The 24,802-nt window shown below is 40.3% G+C and overlaps 1 protein-coding gene across 1 annotated transcript in view; it reads right to left on the bottom strand.

The window, feature by feature from the left end:
- Positions 1–3,029: 3,029 nt before the first annotated feature.
- The window catches only part of DPYD (dihydropyrimidine dehydrogenase), a 211,121-nt gene continuing 189,348 nt past the window's right edge, over positions 3,030–24,802 (bottom strand). The window contains exons 14-15 of the mRNA XM_088524477.1: positions 24,539–24,703; positions 3,030–3,113 (exon numbers count right to left, since the gene is read on the bottom strand). Coding sequence (XP_088380603.1) covers positions 3,030–3,113; positions 24,539–24,703 — 249 coding nt within the window. The remainder of the gene's footprint in view (positions 3,114–24,538; positions 24,704–24,802) is intronic.

Raw genomic sequence — 24,802 nt, 5'->3', positions numbered from 1 at the left:
CGGAAATACTGTTAGGTTCAAATGCTAAAAATTGTACAATGAAACATGTGAAATGTGTCTATATCTCATGTCTTTCAAAATCATTATTGATACATGCAGTTTGCACTGCGTCGTGATCTGGAAGATATCCACAGGGCACTGCAGTGGTAATCACCAAGCTCTGTCCAAGCAGGTTTGGGAAATTATCTGCTTTACTATTGTTTCCTGTCAAATACATAATGCATTTTTGTTCTCAGCAAATCTAAGCATTTTGTATATTCGTAGCTTCTATCATTTTCCACTTCCAGCAATAAATATTTAAACACTTTCAACCCCAAAATCTCAAGCTAGGAATCTGCCGCTTGTGTCCTCCCCCCGCGGTGCCACTCTCCGTGCACCAGCACAAGATGCTCTAGGGACAGGGACAAGGCTGCTGCGGGAGCCCTACCTGCCCGCAGGCCAGGCCCATGCCTCTCTCTCCCATCCCATGGGGACACGACAAATTCAGCTCCAGGGCGTCTGCACCAGCCACCTAAGAAACGTGCAAAAGGAAAAAAAATACATAAGCCCAAGTAATGAACTCTTTCACTGTAGCACTAACTGTTCATGTCAAAGAGATTTTTAGGTGCTTGATTTATTAAAAAAATAATATTTCAGAAAAAGCTGCTGTTACGATAGCCTGAAAATCAAATGTGTTGATTATTATCAAGAGAAGAACATTCAAGAATCGATGTTGCTTTCCAAAGGGAAAATAGAGTAAAAAATAATGAGAAAAGAAACAACAACATGCTAAAAGACAACCATGATAAGGGCTTTTTTTTTTCCCTGCAAAATGTTAAAAAATGAAATGCATAATAGGGCCTAACTGAAGCCATGAGAGGAAGGCTCAGCAGTTAGTGTTATACAGGTAGCTTCTACGCTCTGAAGAACTGCAATTCTTAGTAGTATTTTTCTCCTTTTTGCTTTAATGGATTTGGCCTCTCCATATCATTTGTAGATGCCTGTGCCACAGCTTCTGTAGCTAAGTAGTTTGTTTCTGCAGTCTGCCAAGGCTACTAAAAAAAGCCCAAGCAAACATATTAAGTAGGTTAATTCCTCTTCAGCACCCTCTATTAGGCAAAACTAAAGAGGAAAAGCTGCTGACATGCAGAAGGGCAGCACACAAACACATCTCCCTTCCTCCCTGCAGGACTGCTGCTGCCCAGGAGGAGGATCTCTCCCTTGGCTTCCTATTTGGCTGCCACTCCTATTTTGTTGTGCATTTGCATTTGTTTTTTTCTTATTGACCTGACGTACTTTTGCCTGCTGTGTAGCCACGGTTCAGCAGCGCTGCGGAGCGCGATCCAGGAGGAAGCCATCCATCATTTTCAGGAAGGCTCCCGGTGCCGGCGGCTCCGCAGCGCCATGCCCGTGCTATCGGCCTCCGTGACAGGCTGACCTTTCGGACGAATAGGTCGTCCTCCTGTGGAGAGGGACCTCGGTGCCTTCCGGGGCTCGTGCTCTTTGCAAAGCCACATCTATTACCTGCTGGAGAGGGTCTTACACGTGTGATAAAATATCACTGCTCTCCAAGCAGATTCCAGAGTGCCCCAGCAAGTGTGACCCTATGCACAAAGGCAAGATTATTTGCTGAAGAAAGTTATATTACATATATGGCACATTATTAAATGCATTAAAATAATGAATCTTTTCCAAAGGGGTAATAAATGCAAGCACAGATTGAAAGTACCTGCCTTAAAATTAGGTAGCAGCAGCACTGTACTAAAAAAAGGGAGCACGTGGCACGATAAAGCCATTCATCACAGTCAGTTTAAAAGCAGTAGAGCTCATGTCAAGCATGGATTCCACAAAAGATTTCATGGTCAATTAGGTAAATACAGGTATAAAATGGACTAGCGTTGAAGATCACAAAGCCAATTACTGATGATGTTTAATTTCGCTTCCCTAAGTCCCCAAAGTGATTTTTTCCCTCACAGGTTTAAAATGTCCAAAGAAAACAGAGAAGCGTCTTCCCGTATTACCATGAGAGGCTTTAAAACGTTGGGAATAAAGAAGAAAGGGCATCCAAACACATGTACACATGCAAATAGAAACATTATTTCAAAACATCTAAGCCCATAATTACACATAGACACACACATATATTTATATATGAAATATATATACATATGAAACTTATATACATAAAATATGTATCTGTACAATATTTATAGAACACAATACCAAGGTTAAGGTAACAATAATGATAAGTCAATAATTTTTTCTTTATTGTCTGTTAAAGCCTTCCTTTAATGGCCTGAAAATATGCATTTTATTTCCTCTAGGTATTTTGATCTGTGATGAAATTTTCTATAAAACAAACAAACAACTTCCTGTTATATGTGGATATATACATATTTCTGAGTGATAACATCACTCTCTTAATTGACTGTTTCTTATAGTATTCACTATGTAACGTTTTATACTTTTCCCCCCCCCTTCAAATGATTTCAAAATCAAAGTTTCTAGTGTAGGGTCTGTTTGCATTTGTCTAAGACTGGATTTATGTTATAGGAAGCCTGCTGACTGCTATTACATACATTGGCTTTCTCTCCTATCATTTTTGAAAGTCTATATTAAAACCAGAATAGCATTAAATGAGTCTTTTATACTTTAAATATTGAAGAGTTTTATATTCAAAATTTCTTCTGGTGCTGTCAAACTAGTGTGCCTGTAGGCAAGGTAAGATCAAGTTAAGCTCTCAAAGGTAGAATTAAATTTTATCAGGGCATCCGTCATAATATACAGTTTGCTTAAAATGCAAATAAAAAGCATATAGATTCAAAGTCTTAAGGCTTTCCAGGTACTGTTTAAAAATCCAAGGGACCATTTTTACAGAATAGATTTCCTTTAAATTTACATTCCCATCATTTTAATGAAATCACAGAATAAACAAATTATAATGGACATGTTTTAAACTCTCATTTTGCACTCTGAACCTATTTCCTTCAAGAAATTTCTTATTATATTTAAGAAGAATAAGAAAAGACAAAAATAATGAAGAAACACAATTAGGAAAACATTACCTCAGCCATTTTTGAAAGTTCAGTCCAGTCACTCTTGCTATAGGTGCTCATGATACTGGCAATTAGAATCTGAAAGGAAGAAATATACAGTTACTTTAAACTGTGTTACCAGATTTTGCATGCAAAAATTCCAAACATTAACTATCTGCATAGTTAACAATTACCTGTATATGGGAAGCAAAGCACCGGAGATGAAAAAATGGTCTAGGAGGTCACCCATTTTGTCAACACCAAGTCGCTAAGGAAAACTAGCAGCCTATTCAAACATACAGGAATTCACAAACATATAGGAATTCACATGGGATGTGATTAAATGGGAACAAAGGCAGTTAGAGGCACAAAACCAACGACGAGACGAAGCTGGTTTTTAGCTTGAAGGAATATTTAAGTTCTTTACTATTTATATAATACTAGGAGTGTTTAGGGCACCTTAGAGAAACTGTCATGGGAGGAAAGCAAAAACATATTTGGCCATACTTGTTTATGAAAGTTTTAATTTTGCTTCATAGGTAGGATGAGATTAGTTTGAGTCTTGTTCTTCCAAACAAGCTTCACAATCTGCATTAATATCTGCAATGAGCTTATTCTTTCCCTTCCAGTCTGTGTAACACTTCTCTTGAACTTTCTCATAATGTTAAGGGCTAATGACTCATTCATAGATGGAAGAGTATTTAAAAATCTGGTCTATAAAACTCATCCAACACATCTTTTGGGAGCTGTAAACTCCCAAATTATCTCCAGAAGAAATCTGATATATTTAATATCTTCAGAAAGAAGGAGAATATACTTTGAAAGGGAAGGTAGTTATGGAGAAAAGCAGGTATGTCTAGGTTACAGTACATTCATTTAAAAGGACAACACAACTTGTAACTATCATTGTGTTCCAGTACTTGCGTTGCTTTGATGAATCTCTACCTATCAAACACCACCCACCGAGCTACAAACTACCTAGGAAAGCCCCCTTTCTGACTGATGTCTGCAAGAGGGAGGTCTCCTGGGAAGGAAAGCATGTGAAGAAGCCTTGCTATGAGGTACCCCTTCCTTTGCATTGTCTCTGGCATAAATAGTTTTTCATTAGATCCACATGATCTTTCCTGGCTGTGATTTTATTCCGTGCTTGAAAGAGGAAAAGCTTGTCACTTCTATACAATCCTTTCTCTACTGCAAACAGCCTTATATAGCTTTATACAAATGCTTATGAAATAGAATTTGCTCTATTCAATATTCAAGGTAACTTGGCTACACAGGAAAAAATAAACAAAAAGAATAGAATGTTTTTAAAGACATTTATAAGACCTACATCAGAACATTTTATTCTGAAAATTCATTTTAAGACAATCTATATGAGAAAATTCGGAAGCAAAAAAAGTACTTAAATTACTGCAATATCTGGCAGTTTACTAGAAACTATATCTTCTGCAAATTTACACTTTTTGTAGGGGGTAACTAAAGGAAACAAAAGGAGGGTAACTAAAGGAAACTACTCAAATCCTAACAACATGATAAGAATTTCCACAGTTAGTCACAATGCAAATTGTATCAAAATTCAGCTGCTATACAAACCAAATTTTTCATCAGGGAAAGCTGTGGGACATCCAGGGTGACCAACCATAAGTACAAGTAGCTGAGCAAGGCTCTGTCAAGTACTACTAATGAAATTTGAAAAATCTGCTGAGACGGTACAAAGGAGGAAGAACAAGATACGTGATACTTCAAAGAGCTGCTAATTAAGATAGCATAATTTTAAATACTGATTCCCATTCAAATTTAAAATTAGGCATATATACTTGACAGAAGCAGTGTACAGTGTTTACAGTAACAAAAATGATTGAAAGAAAAAAAAAATTAATTTCTGCTGTTAGCATGAAAACCAGGATCTCAGAGGGGATAATATATACATATTTTAAATAGGCATTTAATTCTCTTTGTATTCCCCAATGTTCTCTTATAATTTGAAATGAACCTTAATTCATACATGGAGGCAAATCCCCCAGCCCTCCACGTTAACTTCCTTAAGCAGCTTTTCTCCCACCAAACGTCACATCGGCCTTGCCATTTGGTACCAGGGACGTCCCCACCACGAATCAGCTGTGGGCCTGTACATGTGCTGCCTCTGAGGCAGGAGATTTGAACCTCCTCCTCCTAAAATTAGATATGGGAGGTTATGAAAAAAAATGGGATATTACCACACTTAACCTCCTAGAAAGCAAACAGCAAAAGACGAGAAGCAATAAAAACTGATAAAAGTCACAGGGTATACTGTGATTTAAATTTAATCAATTTATAATATTTCAGCCTGTCCTCACTATTCTGTTTAGCCTTTTTGGGCACAAGTGCCAGCTTTTCCAAAGCATCCCAACACGGATGGCCGGGAGCTGTGCGCCCTGAGCGGCGGCTCCCGATGGCCCTCGGGGAACAGCAGGGTCTTCGTGCCCCAGCCTTGCACAACGCGACACGGAACTTCGCAACGCTCATGGGGAGGGAACTGCAGCCCTGCAACATCAGACACTGTATCCCTACAGGATTTTCGTCATCACTCATGGAAGAGTGTCTAAAAAAACGCTTTTGGGAGTGGGGGGAATGACGATGGAAATGGGAGGTATATAATGTACCATTTAGGACGTGATTATAAGATGAATATAGTGTAGCTAAAGCACCTAGTAAAAACCTCCATTTCACACAATTCTGTAACTAATGCATTACTAGTTGTTCTACTTAAAAGGCACTGACAAGGTACTTCTCATAATCCTTAAAATATTTTTTCTCCCTGTATATAATAATCCCCTGGAAGCTTAAACTAGACTCTACTTCCCTTGCGATTTTTTAATTTCATTTCTATTATCTTTACAGGAATGTCTCAGGAACGCGATAGCATGAAAAAATAACAGAATAAGATTCACCAGTGCATATGTTTTAAAGTGACATTTCTCCTCTATCGTTGACAATGCAATGGGTTTCAGAACAAAAGGATGGAGAGAAAAAAAACGACAGGACCTACGTTGGGTCAGACGGTTCTGAGAACATCTGTTTAAATGAGGAGAGCAGTAAAACCGTAGGTAGACAATTTGTCCTGTACTGCTCTGGAGGGACTAAGGGAGCTCCAGTACATTCAGAGATTTTGAAAACTCTCAAGAGGCTGGATTTAAATATGAACGCTGACAGCTCCTGCAAAGTTAAGAAAACTTCCAAACAATCCCCAAGCAATTGTAATCATCCATTCTCGTGCCAATAATAACCGTATTTTTACAGCCTTCCAACACCGGCCCTTAATCCACATCTATTCCTAACCTATTCTTGCAGATCTGCACATAATCTCCCTGCATTTAAGCAAATCCAGCCGCCCCAACCAGCGCGGCCCTCACACTGGCTTGATTAATTTTCAGCTTGAGGTAAGTTCTGCCCCAAGCGTCAACAGATGTTCCGTGGAGACACTGCTGCCGCCTGCAACCTGCGCCTCATTCTGCATGCGGAAGCGCTTGCAAAAATCCCCAGGATTTTGTATCTGATTTGCAAACTCCTTGCAGAAATAGGAGGAGACAGTGAATATTTTCACTAAGAGAATGTTCCCCTGAAAGCTGTAAAATCAAGAGTTTTCAAGGAGGCAGAAGGACTGGTTTTGTAACTTACCTGCTTGAGAAGGAAAGACGTGAAAAAGGGCAATTGCTGTTTATAGATAGAATCCAGAGATTGAAGACTATCTTAAGAAATGGACTTCTAATATCTACAAAATTATTCTAAATTGATCTAAACTTCAGGAAACATTTGTGTTTGGATCAGACAGAAAGACTGCTATCTTCAGTTGAAGAAGTTTTTCTTACTCCTAAACATCACAGTACAGTCTTGCCACAGGGTCTGGTTGGTCTGAACAGAACCAAAGACACTCCACCAAAAGCCATGAGGAGGAAGAGGTCCAGCACTGAAGGTTTACTGTTTCAAAGCTAATAGCAGAAATAGCAGATTGAGTTCATCAGGCACCACGGGAAAAGATACCTACAGCCTCACAAGGACATCTGGAGAGGGTAACTTTAGGCAGCTGAATCTTTATTTAACAGCACTAAATTTCCTCTGCGTGCAAGAGGACCACGTGCAGGGAGTCCTGACCTGGCCCTCTCTCTCCCTAACCAAGCTTCATGCCAAGGGACCTGCACCCGCTCAGGGATGACGGCAGTGCAGCTGGTGGAAAGTTAATAAAGGAAACTTTACTGGGCAATCCTTGGCTGTTTCACTGAGCTGATAAACAATCCTTGGTTTGTATGTATCTAAATGAAAAACACACATGACCATATAGACATACTACATTTTTTTCATTATATGAACAAAAGATACAGACTCTAAGCCAGATTCTTCCCTATCCTATAGGTCTTAGTTGCAAAATAAAACCACCAAGGAATAGAAAGGAACATTTTAGGTTGCATATAGACTTTCTAGGCTTGTACTGCTAGCCTCTGTAAGTCTGACTCTAAACATAAACGCAGTTATGCCACGTTTGGCCAGAACAAATATTCAGCTCAATACCACCTATGCCACTACTATAGCTGTAGTCCTCTGTTTCTTCCAAATGGACATTGATTGATGAAATGATCACTCAAAGTCATCCTTCTTCCTTCATCTACTTCATCTGGCTTCCTAAGGAATTTTTTTCCTACATAAGCTCTGTGGAAAAAAAGCTGTACTTTTTAGACACATACTGCTGCTTTGGGCAAGAGAAAATTCACCCCGAAGTGTTTTGCTGAGCCTGGAGGGCCACGCTGGATAGTCTCTATTCTGCACAGCTCTGTCTGCCACGTTGCACCACAGCGGCAGTTCCGCCTGCTTGGGCTGTGCCACTGCAGAGACCCCGCGACACACGAGGCCACGCAGCAGGCGCGATGCTACTTAAAATCAATTAGGATCTTAGAAGACTGACAAGCAGTAGTAAATGTTTGTCATTCAGTAATTATTTGGGATCTCCTTTAACTTGGGAGAAGTCAGATTCCTTGTTTCAGCAAAGAGCAAACAACTGTGCGAGCAGTTGTGTGTGCAGCCACAGCCGCACGCGCGGAACCTTCCAAACGCGCGGCTCACGGGACGCGGCACTAACGCAGCAAGTGTTCCTTCTGGGTTACACAAACATCCCTACATACAAAGTGAAAAGTAACAGGAGCACAGGTTTCTTTACCATCATAAAAAATTAAAAAATAAAACCAAAAAAACCCCAACCCCCTAGGAACTGGACCAATTTAGATACCTTATAAACTGAACCAGGTTTCTCTTTTACTGCACTTTCCTGTTGTATTTTTGATGTGTTGCAGAACTGAAATAAAAATAAGCTTCTTATTAAAAACTACCTAGAACATCAAATCCCATGCAATAAGAAAGCTAACAATTGTAAACCCTGTCATGTCTCTGAGAAGCTGAGGAATTATCTTGTTATCAATTTAATAATGGAACATTGAAGTAAATGATGCCATCCACTGACACCAGTAACATTGTCTCTCCTGGGAAATTCATGTCTGTAGGAACTGTCAATCTAGATGGATATGGACATATTAAACATTGTACCTTCAGTCCATAAATCTATTCTTTCTATGCTGCCTTAATAAAAAGATTCTGCATGATGATAGAGACAAGCAATGCAGAATGTCTTGACATTGCTGACCTGTAATTCGCCTTTTCTCTCTCTTTTTTTTTTTTTTCTTCAAGGACTGGATGGTAAATAATTTAACGACTCAACCATCCCTTGTTTTACCATTTCGTAATTTGCACTTAAAATAGACTTAAGATAACTTCAGTAAATGAAAAGATGACAAATAGAGAATATTGTTGTTTATTATTTTGCTGTCTGTGCAGCAAACCTTCTAGTTAAAGCCCCGTCTTTATCTTATTACTTTATACTATGATCTCCACTGTTTTTTTGAACAGAAGTAGCAGTAAGATACAATAGCTCTACACAAAAAACTGTTCAAACTTTATCAGAAGGCCAAGGAGCCCATGACTGGAGCAGAAAAATATTAACATTTTGCTCACACTAATACACAAACACACACAAAATCAACACCGACAAGAAACAGCAAGACTCTTCTCCAGAAAAACTCAAGATGTTCATTCTCAAAGGAGGGGAAAAAAAAATATCCCCCTGTGACATTTTCTCATTTTCTTATGATGACTCTACCACTATTCTATTAAATGACCAGTGCAGACTAAATGAGATTACTGCATGAATGTCAGTGAGGTGGACTGGGCTATCGCTCCGAATTAGGACAAATGTCCTCAGAGAAATAAAACTTTGGACTTGGAAGCAAGCCCACTTGTGTAAGATAACAGACCACTGTTGCTGCGGCTGCAGTGAGCAGCAGAGCGGGCTTGAGGACTGTCTGCAGCTGGAGGAATGGGGGGAACTGCCCTGTGTTTTAAGCGCCCCTCTGTGCCAGGCAGCATCAGAGCAGCAGGTGAGGAGCTGCGGGGCCCCCGGCCCTGCTGCGTGCACGAACGTGGAGACGTGACCACACACGGGCCTGAAGGAACCGCTCGCTCACCACTAAACCAGCATCAAGAGACCCACTGAATAGGCAGCAACTCAAAGCAAATGGGATGGACAGAACAAAAAGAGATCCTGCTATGCACCTGTATCTCCAGTGCCTCAGGGCAAGCTTTAATTAACACCTTGTAATTCCTGAGGAGGGAAAAGGAGGCCATGGAATGCAGGTTCCCTAAACCACATGTCTAACGAAAAAAAAAAAAAAACCAGCACTTGTAGGAAACTCAGGGGAAACAGGCATATTTTACACGATTAGAAAAAGTTTCTCCATGTTATGATAGATCCTTGCAAAGTTCAGTACTTCAGATATATTCCACAGACACTTACTCTCATGGCTACAGACTTCACTGGAAATTTGACAGAATCTTTGGGATTTTATTTTGGATAGAGAAGAAAATGTCCCATCTTTACTCTTTCTCGTAATTAATGTCAATGAACACATGGGCGAATGGAAACTGCAAAACCACAAAGGAAAATAACTTGCATATAAGATGGCTGAATAAAAGGAAAAGGCTGAGGACAGATTCCTTTTCAGCAATGCCCCCAGCGAACAACGTCGGCAAGCCCTTGTGGATCTGCCATGCCCCTGCTGCATTTTTGTACTTCCCCGTTGCCCCAACACAAAGAAAAAGCAGATGCAGCCAGCACAGTATAGGAGCAGCTAACAGAAAAATATTTTATCTAATTCTACAATACTTCAGACACATGCTATGACCTGTAGCAAAAACTTTACACCAGGCTTCTGACACATTATTGATTCTTAAGACCACATATGGAAAACTAGGTTGGCAAGAGGCAAAACAAATTTATGGATTTTTCCTCCACCTATGGGGATTTTTCTCTCATCAAATCATCAGTGTGGCTGTAAATACAGCCCTTTTTAACACAGTTCTCTCAGCACCTCACTAATTACTAACGGGTTTATCCCCACAGCAGCCTAGGCAGCTCTACCGGGTGCCCCTCTGCCAAGGCAAAGCCAAGAGGGCACAGAGATGCTGCAGTGCCCCAGGTTGACGCTGCTTAGGCAATAAAGAGCAGTGGACTAGAAGGAATCCTAAAATCCACTTTCCAGTTCCTTCCCCAGTTATTTCTGGATACATGTAGATCTTGTTTATTACCCCTATTATTTAGCAGCAAAGCTGCTTAGCTTATTAGAAAACAAAGTCAATGGAAATTAAAGATAGACAAAATGTGCATTGAATAATTTTATCAGAGTTCCCTAACTCCAGCATTCAGTGAGCTAGCAATTCCCCAGGTCGTTTCTGTCTGTTTCCATCTCCAAGAAGCCCATTCTGACTATTCTCTGGTTCTATCACCCCCAGGGCTTCCTTTGATTCACTTCCTTGGATTTGAAGGCTCAAAAAACTAGGAGCATTAAGGCAGACAGAGGTAAGAAATGTAGCTCAGAAGAGAGTGGGAAATCTTCCTTTTGCACTCAAGAACGTTCTGATCTCCTTCCCCATGCAACCTCATACTGCTGGCACCCAAGCAAAGTTGGGGAGGAAGAGGTGACACTGTCAGCTTGGTGGCATCCTCCATAGCTCACCCGCTCTGTCTGTGCGGGTATCTCTCTGCAGTGATATGCCTGACACAGCTTTGCACCAGCAGCTCTTACCCTGGGCCGTGCAGCTGCGAAGGGCTGTGCTGGAACAGGCTGTCAGGCTGAGAGCTTTGCATACCTGGGACTCTACAGCTGGCAAGGGAGAGACGTACAGAACTGCCATATCTGGTCTCACTTTATCTGGTCCAGGTGTCTCCATGAGCAGAGGACTTTGCCTTGCGCTCCAACACTTGTCTGATTGAGGACCAGGCTCTCCTCAAGGGGAAATGGCCTGCACATGCTTACAGGGCTGGAAAAACAAGGGCATCTGTCACACTGGGGACACTGGGTTCCATCCTCACCACAACTTTGTAATTCCCTGACTCTTTCTGAAGCTTTTTCTTCTCCTGAGCTAACTGTACACATAGAACAGCACAAGCCCAGCACCACAGCATACTAGGACACACTGTACCCTTCACCTATGCAACAGCCCTTATCAGGAAGAGTGATCTCCACCAGCTATAAAGCATGTCCCACTGATTGATTTTCATTATCTTGTAATACCTGCTGCTTTCCTCTTCAGACACTAGAGTAATTCTGTTGCAGATCACTTAAGTTTCCACTTTAGACATCATTTTTGAATCAGGATCATTTTCTTGGGATTGTCTGACTTTAGAGCTAATATGCTCCGAGCAGAAGTTAGCACTAGATGACCTTCTGAGGAACCTGCAAAGTGAACTTTCCTATAATACTACGAACGCTCTCTGCAGAAAACGCATGTGATGAGCAAATTCTTTTGCCTCTTCCTCATCAGGATCATGCTAAATCTTCCACGTGGCACCTCATACCTTTGTATCAAGCAGAAAACTATCCATTTTTATCAGTTCTGACATCAGGCCTGCTGAGCTCTCCCTAGGCACAGAAACCTGATGCAGTCTCATGTTGGTGTGAACCTGTCTTTTATCTCTCTATTTTTCATTCTGTTTTGTCATGGAGTCTTCAACGTATCAGCTTTGCTCCTTTTTGAGATGTGGTTCATCACTGTCTCCACTGTCTCTTCTTGTGATCTTGCAGGGCCAGTGTATCTGTTTTTCTTCTTTGTTACCTACCTTTAGGTTTTGTTCCCCTTCTTCATTTTGTATAAAGCAAACATATTCCTCAGTTCTATTTTTTCTGACGTTATCTGACCTCGTGCAACTCTGCCTTTCAGAAAGATTCAGCTGCTACAGAGTCAGCCCAGCAACAGGGCCAGCTTCTCAACCACAGTGCGCCAGCCAGCCCCGCACTCAAAGGCTCAGGCTGCAACAGAGCGAAGCCCCGAACGCACGCGACGCGCACGCACCCCGTCCTCCCCTCTGGAACAGGAACGCGTCTCCTGATGTGGGAGAAGCTGCTGCTGCCCACAAGGCCCAGGCTAATGGAGTCCTGGCTCCTTTAAAGGTATTCCTGTACCAGCAGGAGCACTGGTTCTAAAGGGGTCCCCTTTGGTGCCGTTTCAAATGATCACAATAAGCTCACACTCTGTATGTTCTTGCCAGCCTGGACTACACAGCTGTAACCTATTTTAAGAGTTTTTAAATGGAAAAAGGAGAAGATTAAAAAAAAAACAAAGGCTATGCAAGCAAGAAATACGCTTTGTGGACAATGCAAAAACTTTCAAATAATCATTTTCATTTGCAAAAATATTTCTTCTATTTTCTTTGCGAAGAATTATATTAAAATGGTGTCTTAGAAAGCAGAGCCTCTATATTGTTATCCCTTTTTTTTTTTTTTTTTTCCTCCTTAGTCTCTCTGTTACCTTCCCACGAGCCCGTGCTAGTTCCTGACCAGGACACAGCCCCAGTGCAGAGTGGTGCCACTGCCCCAAACCTTACGAGGATGGGTCTTCAGTGCTCTCTCCTGAGAGATATGATAAGAAAATCTCATGAGTGGGTAGCTTTATTTTTATATGCAGACTTTCTAATTTACTTAAGTAGCTAGCTGTTATGTCTGATGACCCAAGCAGTTTTCTGGCTACCCTCCAACAGCAAAGAAGATACAAAATTAATGGCTGGAAGCTGGCAGCTACCTTCTGACTAATCTTCCCTCTTCAACTGCCAGTTCCACCCACTTCATCTTTTCATCAGGAAGCATATCAGAAGATGCTCAGAAACTGAAAGAGGCCTTTCTATTTTCAATAAATATTTGTGTGTTTTAAAAAGTGGTTATCTAGTTTGTTCTGCATACTGCTATGTGATTGGACATTTCAAAATTAAAATGCTGTAAAGATTTTATAGTATTATTGTTTAACTTCAAGAAAAACACAGCAATACCAACTGCCATCTAATATAGGAGGGATTGTATCAATGTCCCAGCAGGGATCAGCTGTGCTCCCAAGAACATAAATAAACAGAAAATAAATCAGGTCAAAGATGGATTCTTCATGCAGAGCCAAAGGCAGAAAGTGCTTCTGGGAATCAGACAGGTACTGATAGAACAACATTAAGAGAATGCAAATGTGACTTCAACCCACGTTTTTATGGCCCTCTGCCTTGAGAGGCATAAACAGCTCAAAGGTATCTACACAAGTGGGGTACCTATATGAGTCACATCCTGGCCTGACTGATAGTTTGTTTAAATGAAACATACTGCAAGTATATTCAGACTCTAAATGGAGATATGGCTCTCTAAGAATAAGTCTTTCAGATTCTCTCACATTGCAAAAAGTGCCACATTGCAAAATGCTGCCCTAAAATTTACAAATCAGCATCTGTCTTTCAAAACCTAAGACCTTGACTAACTGTTATCCACAGACTGAAACAATCAACACAACTACAGCCTTATAATAAAAATGTTGAAGATAAAGAGAATGAAATGAAAATGGAACTTGAAAATGAAATAGATGAGAAACCCTGAACACACACATGCACAAAAATAAAAAGATACAAAAATAAACCACTGAAAAAACCTGTCAGTGAGTTGTGAGGATGACAGGCAGAGTGGCAGGAAAGGGAATAGGAAAGTACTCGGCTGTTTCCCTACAGTTTGCATTTAACTAAGTGGCTCATAACAAGGGATGTATTTATGCCTGCTTGAAAGGAAGAGTTTAAAATATTCATTTGGGTTTAAGTGTTTAGCAAGTAAGTACTTGCTGTCAGACTTTTGTTTCAGCAATTAAAAGGAAAGCATCTCCACTGCATTTGCACACAGGACAAACAAGTTACTACTGAGTTACCAGCAACTGGCACAATGGCAGGAATTGAATACACCAGTGGTTCCTCAGCTCCCAGATAAAACAAGGTCATTCCAGCTTGCTCTGTCCAAAATGAGATAAAGTCAAATTAACTTAAATTAGCTTCTATTTTCTGCAAGCTAAGAACATGCACGTGGACAGTTACCATGCTGACATGCTATGTTTTGCTATCCCAAGGGAATTTGTTGGTATGTCTATGTTCACAGTAACAGTTTATCAAATTAATGGAAAAGAGAATGAGTTCTGCCTTTAGAATCCTGCTGGCTACCAGATCTTGCATTCTTAGCAGTTACTCCTTAACCTGAGGAGTATAATTTATTAGTTCCAACCAGAACATAAAAGAGAATTTGAAAACCACAGCTGGGTGACTTAAGATGTAGAAGCAGGAAGGTGACAGATACAAAAGTTTCATTTGGAAACTATCCATAAATTTATGCTCATAGTTCTTGAATGCACATAAAAAGGTGGGACATTAGCAGCCTTCAGGGTACAGAATATCAGTTCAGAGCCCACTAATATTTCCACTGCTCATCTATATGCTCCTCTTAGCAGAAAATGAAGAAAAACATCTAGGAAACCCTCATTCCCACATCCTCCTCTGACTTTGGGATGGCTCCATAGCCCCCCGCCTCTGGAAAGGCCGGGATGAAGCGCAGCCACTGCCCACGGGCCTGGGGATCTCCGCACGCACCTCAGCTGGCCGCACCAACACACGCGTCTGCGCCGCCGGAGCGTCCGCATGGGCAAAACCAGCTCTCCGCTTGCTCCTGAACAAAATAAACCCTTGGATGGTACCACTGCACCTACACTGCGCTTCTGCCAGGGCAGTAGTTAAATGCAATTTTATTTTTAGCATTCCTAGCCTACACAAGGATGTGAGCAAGATGTTTAGATATAGACCTAGCTTTCATATTCTCCGTTAGAGCTCTAACAAAATGCCTAAAACTTGAACTATGCTCCAGAAATTAGGTGCATAATGTGGGTTACGGAAACAGCATATACTTACTAATTTCAACAAGTAACAATCGGCCTTGTTAGTATTACCATTATACATATTCAACAAAAGAGAAAAAGCAGAATTATCTAAATCACTCAGTGCCTCCTAGAAGAGTTAAAATCATAGCACAGCCAACACAAATGAATGCCAAAGCTATGGCATATTTTACAAGATCAAATTTTGTAATTTACCCAATTGCCTATGACAAACATGAAACGGAAATTGGGGAGTATTTGAGGGATAAATGCTTTGCACAGGTAATAAGCCTCGTAGCATTTTGTCATTCTTGCAAAGCTAACATTTTAATTTTTATAGATCATTGACCATTAACAATTTTGAAGTGTAAAACTTGGCCATTTTTTGTTTTTACTTTTTAACAACACCACAAGGTCATTCTTCTCCCTCCAATGGCAACTTGTATATCCTAATATTAAAACAGTAACTACACAGAAAAGGGCATTTTCTAGGGAGTAATGACTGGCTGGGAGGAGTTGATGGCCCGAGGCACTGCTGAGGGCCATTAAGTCTGGCTGGTCATTAATCGACAGGAAATGCCCAGCTCGGAGATTGTTATTGCTATTTTAAGCACAAAATGGCGGGGGGGGGGGGGAAATGGATATCTTACTGTACGGATTTTTTTAACGCATGATGCAATTTCCTTTGTTGCAGTTTATGGAGGACATTTCTAGGAAGAACGAATGCTCTCTGCCTTCCCATTGGATTTCACAGATCGTTTTCCAGCATTCTATTGTGCACATGGCACCTTACGAAACGGAGAAAATAGGGGGGGATTTAAAGTGTCTTTCTGTTCTCTCTAAATAATAGTCTCCATAGAAAATAAAAGGAAAATTGAACCTTAATAAGAACAAAAATATGCAACCCTTCATGTCATTGTCAGTAGTATTACATTTTAGAAATATCTTTTTAATCACAGCTTCATGTTTAGTACAATTCTTTCACACCTGCTTAAAGGAAAGTGAAAAAAACGACAAATTTTTAGCAACGGCAACAGCCAAAGCAAGTCCTAAACCAGCTTCAGTTGATACTACCCATTAAGGAGTTTGTCTTTTACAATAATCAAGCAGATTGTCTCATTTTCTAGGAGCTGGTTGAAGTACTCCAGAAACTGCTTTACTTTTCCCCTAGTTCACACTCTGAGGCTAAAGTTTTAGAGATGTGCTCATGGTTCTTACAAAATGGTGAAAACTGTTCTTATCTGCAGGATCAATAACTCACACTCCAAATCAAAGGAATACTCTTAACGCATGCACAAAACCTCCCCTGCCTTACTGAGCTGATTACTATTTGTCAAACCTTAACTGCAAAAACAAAAGTCAGTCATGCCTTTACAACAGGCGTAGTAGAAAAGTGCAATTCTGCACTAACTACTTTGGTAGGTTTCTCAACAAAGCAGTAGTTTCCAAATGCAAAACATAAAAGTTCTCACATTTCTCTTCACAGTCCTAATTTGTCACCAGGAACACCGCACATTTGAATCATAGATTGATTGCCTGAATCTCACTGAATTTACCATGGGGTTATGTTTTCAATCACAAATTGCAGCTTCCAACAAAAGACACATGTTCAATATCATATTCTTAAAACACCTTTTCCCTGGGTAAAATTTTTAAAAGACTTTTTCTTGTGTTTCTATATGTGGAAACACCTGTGATGACCCTCTGAAAATGCAGTCTTTCAAATCTCAATAAACTTGAAGACAGTATTTGAATTACAAAATCCTTAGCACAATCTTTCAAACTAGTAAAAAAAATATACATTCATCTTAGCTTGATTTTTAGCAATTGCAATTTCATGTTAATCAGGTTGGCAAAATGCAGAACCGGAACAATGGTCCAAAGGTTGAGACACAATTGGCAGGAAGGAGGCAAATGCTAATCCTGGGTCCAAGTCTAGCTGCTCTTTGTGCATCACCAGCACAAACTCATAGAAACGAGGCACCAAGCTCCTTCTCTGCCCGGGGCCTGCAAGCTCATATAAGGCAAGCTCGTAGTGGCATTTCCACAGAAAACTCCTCTTTAGAAATTGTTGATGCCCTGGGAGAATGAGCTCCACAGCCCAAAGCGACAAATGAAGAAGCGTCTCAGTCCATCGCCTTTTAGATTCCAATCTAGCTAAACCCTTGCCAAGGTAGGAAAGTTTGAACTGTAGCTTCTATTCAAAACATGGAAATAAAAAGAATCAATATATTGGCGTAACACCTTCCTTTTTTGGATTCATGCTCTCTCCCTTTCTACAAATTCTGTGTTTGACATGCCTCATTTCAGTGCTGCTGAGCATTAAGCCGAGGTTTTCCTAGTGCCTTCTACTGTAAGCCCAGCATTTCACTCCTGACTAGTAACAGTTAGCTTAGGATCTTTCATTGTATATATAAATGTAGTACCATTTTATCCTGTGCACATCACCACATTTATCCTCATTTACCGTTATCTGGCAGCTCATTGCTCAGTCACTTAGTAGTGTGAGATTCTTCACAGTCAGCTCTCACCTTTATCTCCCAAAATATTTACTATTATCAGCAAACTTTACATTCTTGAAATTTATTCCTTTTCCAGATTGTTAAGAAATATTTTAAATAGCATAGAATACAACAAAGATCCCTAGGGAACTTTACTAGAGATCTCTATACACTATGAAAATTGAGCATTGTTTCCTATCACATTGTTTCCCATCTTTAACTAGTTTATTACCATATGAGATTCTTCCCCCAATCTCATGGTAACTTAATTTCTTTCAAATCCTTTAGTAAGGGACCCTATCAAATGCTTTGGGAAACCCTAGCTGACTGCTTCAGCTAAGCCTCTCTTCATGTCCTAGAAGACCTTAGATTTTTAAGGTTACCACAAAAGGGGTTATTTTATTTTTACTGCCTCTCCACCCCTTTTACTAATTCTGTTCTTTAAAGGGCTTCTCTCATTTGCACACAGGAGCAGCAGCCTGGGGCTGCCCCCAGTCCTCCGAGCAGGAGGGCTGCACCGACTGTCCCCACCGTCCTGCGCTGGGGCACGGCCGAGGAGGACTCACTCTCCTACCAGCTCAGCCTGGCCCTTCCCAGGGTGCCTTCAAATACTTCACCCTGGTATTCACTACTGCTGCTTTTGTCAATTTACAGTATAACCTCTTCTATGGATACTGTGAGTTCCTTTTTATCCCAGGACATTTCCTTCCACTGGAAAGGGCTATCCAGTAAAAAATTCCCCAACAACTTGGCCTATATACAGAAATGAAAACATTTAGACGTTCTGCTACGGTTTTATCTTTTCTAAGCATTTTTAATATATATTTTAATACATATATATATATATATATACACACACACACACCCCCCTCATGTATCTGTTGGCCCTACAGACCAGTATCTTTTAACTCACTATATGATTTCAGTGAAATCCCTCTGCTTTCCTATATCTCTCCTCTTCCCTCAACAGTCTCCATACGTACGGACCAAAATTACTCTGGTGAAAAAACACCACCTCCACACTACGTGTACGGAGCTACAAATCAGGCACCATTAACAGGCAAAACAGGCAATTGATCCTGACCCACCTACCTTGTGAGGAGATAGGTCCTTCTGAATTATTTCTTAACATGAACTGCAGAGGAAAAATATTTTTTATGTTTATGTGAAACTTCAGGCTTTTCACATCTCATACGTGACTTTGACACTGACCTCATGACCTATGCTGAGCTGCAGGGCAACAGCAACCACCTCAACAGGTCGGACTTGCTGGCTGTCCTTCCCAAGACCCTCTCCGCCATGGCCACCCCATCCCTGGGACCACGACTGGCCCTGCTCAAAGCCACAGAAGACAATCACTTATTCTCTCAGTTATCAGTCATGTCCTCTAATTTTAGCTCATATCCAATTGTACAATTCCATTACATTTCAAGCCTCACATATATTTACTTTAGCTTGCAATACTTTCAAAATCAGGAATAAATATTGAAAAAAGTGAGCTTCTCTGTATTCTCTTATTTTTTCCACCAACACCAAAACCTCAAGCTTAAAACTTACAGTGCGATATCTGTGGCTCAATCCCATCCCTATTAACAAGTTTAGGTTGGGGTGGAGCATTTTTTATGCTTTGTGGAAGAGCATAGAAAACTTCCTTTCTTATAAGAAAGTGTGTTCTCAAAGCCCCAGAAAACCAGCATGTCTATTGCTAGCCTCTGTTTTTGTTCACCTACTCTTGCAAATGGAAAGTAGCATGTCTACTCAAATGGATGAGCACTGCCTGTGCAAACCCACTGTGGAAATCAGAGTTCTGTGGAATTGGAAAAATTGAAACTGGAAAAACTCATCAGCTCAGGTGGGGCTCTACCAGTGACAAGGGCAATGAAGACAACTTCAGGATTGGGAAGAATAAAAGCTCCTCTGGAATGCACAGAGGTGTCTTCCCATTGTAGAGGGTATCTGTTCATACTGTTTTATTTAATGCCTCTTCTTTGTGGTGAAGAATGAAGAGTAAAGGAGAAAGCAGTCATAGGCTATAGTGCTCTGAGGCCTGTTCTAGCCACTACATCAGACAGCAGGTACTGCAACGTCTCGGCCACACCACATTCCACATGTGCTAAGGCCAAGTGCCTCAGTTTCTGCACAAGGCAGCTGGGATGGGTGCTTTATTCCAACCTCAACCTCCTTAGCTAGGATTTCCTCTGATGTTAGGGACTAGGCCTGTTGCCAGCTTCACAGAGTGAAAAGGATCTTTTCCATATGGTGAATTTAACAACTGCTGTGTGGGTTTTTTCACCTCCTACCAAGCCTCCATGATGGCTGGCTTTGGGAAGCTAGAGCTGCATCAGTAACAACTTCTGGAGGGTTTATGTGATTTTGGATCTGAAACAGAGATAAGGGAACACAGGTAGCTTCTCTGCATTGCTGGGTACTTACATGGTATGGAGAGCGGGTATGCTCTTGGGCAACCCAGTTTGTTTCTCCTTCACCTCATCCATTCTAGTTCATGTGGCAAACAACTTGGACTTCCACTAAGGGTTCTCTGATAGGTCTGAGAACTTCTACCATCCCCATTCAAGTCCACAGTGTGCTGGTTGTTATTGCTACCAGGTGAGGTCCATATAGAAACAGCCCTACCAGGTTCTTCACAAGAATACGACTGAAAGTTTGCAGGTGTTGTGGCTTCCATCTTTAAACTTGTTAATATCTGTGATTATCACGTGCCTGCACACAGCAGCAAGTATTTGGAATAGAAAACATGTTTTCCTTTCCATGGAAAGGCAAAGCCATCTACAGCAGCCCTAGCAAAGCAAGCCTAGATGGAGAGCAGCTGGCTGACAATTTGCTCTTCATTTACTCTGAACATGACTTCTGCAAAGAAGCTGAAGGTTATGCCTCTCATTTTGTCTAACTAAATGCACTCCAAATGTTACTCTAAATTCCCAAATACTCCAAATTTGAAACCTAAATGTTAAAATGAACTAATACCTTTCATACCCTGTTCAAGCCACATGTGACCTGTAACTCCAAATGAAAGTACTATGTATACTACACACAAGATCCCATAGGCCTTTGAACACCTGTCAAAAGTAAAAGCTCTAATTATGGCTGCAAAAATGCACAAAGTATTCCTAAACACATCAGCAAAAGCCAAGTTCGTCTTGCTCCTCACAGTAAATAAAACTCCTCTATATCCCCTCCAATATTTACAGCTAATGCCTTTTAAATCGTAAATGTAACTTATAGCAATGACTGAAATTATTTTGTCTTCAGATATACTGGTTAATTTCTTCTGGAAAACATATTAGAAGGTATATTGTTAATATAGAATTAGAGGGGAAAAGTTTACGTAAGCATACAAATGTTCCAGTCTACAGCCAGAACCAGCTATTAAAAACTGAGTTGGCATTACACGTAAGCGGAATATGTAGGACACCACTTCAGGGATCACTTCAGCAAACTACTCCAACCTCTCCAGATAGACCATCCACTATTCCTATAGCAAGTCTCTTTCTATCCAACTTGCAACTTCAGAAATCTTTGTGAACACTGCATTTTTCTACCCAAAAGGTTCTTGACAGGAGCAAGGCCTCCCATATGTCTGCTCAGCTGTGTTTGTCTTGCTCTTTAACCCTCTCACTTCCCCTCCTTCTCACAGAATAGAATTAAAACAAAGTTGGGTTTGCTAGGCTACATTAAGAAAAAAAGGAGAGGAGAAGAAAAAAAAAAAAAAAAGCACTGGCTGCCCTATTTCACACCTCTACAGTAGAAGAAACTGCATAATAATAATAATAATAAAAGAAGCTTCTGACACCATTCTAGGAGGTTTTTTTTTAAAAAAAAAAAAAAAAAAAAGTGCTAAGAAGTCAGTTACCAGCCTGGGATCCAGCGAGCTGCTGTCCTCCCGCTCCCCCTAGCACGGCTACTCCTGACAGGTGTTCCTGGGACACTCGGAACAAAATGTGGAACAAAAATACATCTTTAACACTTTCAGCCTTAAAAACCTGCTCTGTGCTGAGCAACTGTCACCAGCACTGTCAGCAGCATCCTGCAGGCCACATGCAGCACCACAAACATTAGCAAGGAGAGATTTTTCCGCTTAGCTTTGGAGTCCAAGAGTGCTTAATGATTCTAGAGAAAAAGGCTTCTCAGTTCAACACATCATGACTGGTATCTGAATTCCAGAATCAGCACCACAGCTGACAATCTGGTATCCTGTGTGAGCTCCTTAGCGGCACTCGCTTATGCTCAGTAAGGAGGTCAAAAAGATACTTGTAAGGCTTCAGTGTTTGAACTGCAGCAATACTGAAAAATACTCACTTTGGTATCTTTTTCCAAAAACTGTTGTTCCTTACATTCCATATATCATCTGCTTGTTTGTGATGGGCTCCTGTCAGCCCTGTAGTGATTGACATTTTCCCTGCAACGTATTTTGCTTCACTAAGTTCCACTTCAAAGCCTTTCCTCCGTAGGCTTAGCAAAAGGTTTTGATGAGAAACAGAAGCAGTTTGCATGTTTTTTTTTTTTTTTTTTTCTGATGAAACAAATGCTAACACCAATAGATTCTATCTCTTTGCGGTCTCCAAAAACAGGGTCACGATCATTGGCTACGCTGGGCACAAACCTCCCTGTTCTACTGACACACAAAGATGCAGTGCCAGGACAAGTATTCAGTTCAGATAGCAGCCACATTGCCACTAGTGTCAAATATGTGAAAAGGAAACTTCAGTAGTGAATTCTCTTGCAAACTTTTATAATTTTCTTTTCAATTTTTTTCTCTCTTAAGAGAAATTTTGCATTTTGTTAGTACCAGTTAGCTAAGGTATGAGTGAAATCTCCCCCATTTTCATTTCTGATCATAATCTGTCATGAGTTCTTAGTCAAATTCATATTTACTAAATAAACTGATTTCTCAAATACAACATAAAATAAGAAATAGAGAGTTTTGGCCAAAAATTGCACTGGCTCGCATACAGACAGGTATCTGCTTGGTTTTAAAAAAACAAAATAAGAAATTAAGACTTGTGGCAAAGCCTGCTTTAGTTTTTGAAATCTACCACATGGCCAATTCCCAAAATTCCCAATAGACCTCAGAAAGGGCAAGTCTTCCTTTTCCTCATCACAAAGTTAAGATAATCCTTGAGGTTCCCTTGAGTGGAACACCTCTTGTCAGCCGCAGCCCAAACTGCTTCCAGAGAGCCAGAGCATCAGGCTGCCCTCTGCCCTTCCCCACACACTGGAGGGATGAAGCCAGCGCGCCTGCACCAGGGAGATGCTGGTTCCTGATCTACAGCCAAGGTGTCATGGCTATGTGACATTATCCACCGAGCTACGCCAGCTGGCCCTCCTTTGCACAAGCCCTTGCAAGATTAGTTTAAATCCTGGGCGACACTGTGGGAATTCTGCAGTTCCTTCTGCTTTATAGCTCACTTCTTCCTAATGGCGAGTGATAGGATGCTGCTGTGGGACTAAAATTCTGGTAAACTAGCTATTTTGCTAATATTCTTTCTGGCTATTAAAAAAAAAAAAATTACCTTAAACTACTTGTACTACAGAGCAAAAGTAATTATGTATCAATGTTGATTTATTTTTAGCATTTACCACAGCAAGGTAAGTTTCTGTATTGTAATCTCTTCTGTGTCCTCTTCTGTGCTTTGCCTTCTTTTCAGAGGAAAGTGTCTTTCCTTGGTTCTTAATTAAGTCTACCCAGACATTTCTCAAGAAGTATTTTTGCTTTAGGTTGTTTTTGTTTGTTTGCTTTTGTTTTGTGTTAGGTTCACACTTTCTCCTGATATGAAGCTCAATCACAGGTAATAATGTGACTGAAGCCTCAAAAGAAACACACAATCCATGAATGGTGAAGTGGGATATTAAATATACATTTAACTTTTTGTGCCAGTACAACTTGTTTAAACAAGTTTTATAATTTTTATACTTGCAGATGTAAACATTTAAACTCCAAGTATGAGGAAAAAATCTATTTATAACATAAAATATTCAGGAAAGTTCACTTATTTTCCTCTGAGCTGAACCAGGGAAGTAAAGCTTTAAGACAGAAGATATCTAGACTTTGGGATTTCTGGCTCTAACTATTTGAGATAATGATTCAGCAGAGATTTTTACTCTCTATCTAGATCTTCTTAATCAGTAGACCAGTGGCTGAAATCCACTTATGCCAGCTAGCTGGCATCTTTGCTCCCAGCTCTCATTTTTACCTTCCAGGCAGATACTCCCCACAGCCAAGAAGGCTCTAACAAAACCATATCCTTGCAGTGAATTTAAGTTAGCACCATTTCTTCACTCTTGAAGCAAACAATCATTTTAAAAAATCAGAATAATTTGCATTTGGATTAAAAATCAAAAGCACAAAAATTCCTTTTATAGTTAATTTCAATTCAAAACAGATATTAATATTGTAATTTACATCTTTAAATGCAATCTCAAAAACAAAATTATTCACATAAAAACTTATAAGCAGCCTTTCTGGGATGCCTCTTCTTTAATATTGTGTATTTGAATGTAAAGATGAGCCCAACCAAAGAAATAATGATGGTTCTATTTGCATGGTTTCTGTGTAGCAGTCATATCACAGAATTTGCTGTCATAAAGATGGGTGCTTCAGATATGCAACAACATACTCTTATACCAGTTAATAAACTATGATTCTATTTTGTAATTATTAAACGGGTGATTTTAAATCTAAAAACTGCATCTTTAGGATCGAGTAGCACTTACGTGGTTTGGAAAGTCAGCTTTTAATTCAGCAATACTTTTACACCAGTAAGCTGCTGTTTTCTCGCTGATCAGTTCAATGTTCAGAAATGAGCCTTGGCCTGGGCCGTATATCGGACCTGAAGTAATTCCACGCACAATCCTCGGAGAAACATTGGTCACAATATCCTGAAAAACAATGAAACCTTTCAGATTGATTTGGTAATTGGTGATGTCTATGAATGTAACGTAAATGTAGCTGTATCAGAGCTTTTAAAATGTACTATT

The sequence above is a fragment of the Tinamus guttatus genome, unplaced genomic scaffold (assembly GCF_059628265.1).
Source record: "Tinamus guttatus ecotype Peru unplaced genomic scaffold, ASM5962826v1 Tinamus_guttatus_pri_ptg000211l, whole genome shotgun sequence".
In the NCBI taxonomy this organism is placed as follows: domain Eukaryota; kingdom Metazoa; phylum Chordata; class Aves; order Tinamiformes; family Tinamidae; genus Tinamus; species Tinamus guttatus.
Note: the sequence above shows the minus strand (reverse complement) of the source record. Positions and strands in the feature narration are given on the sequence as shown.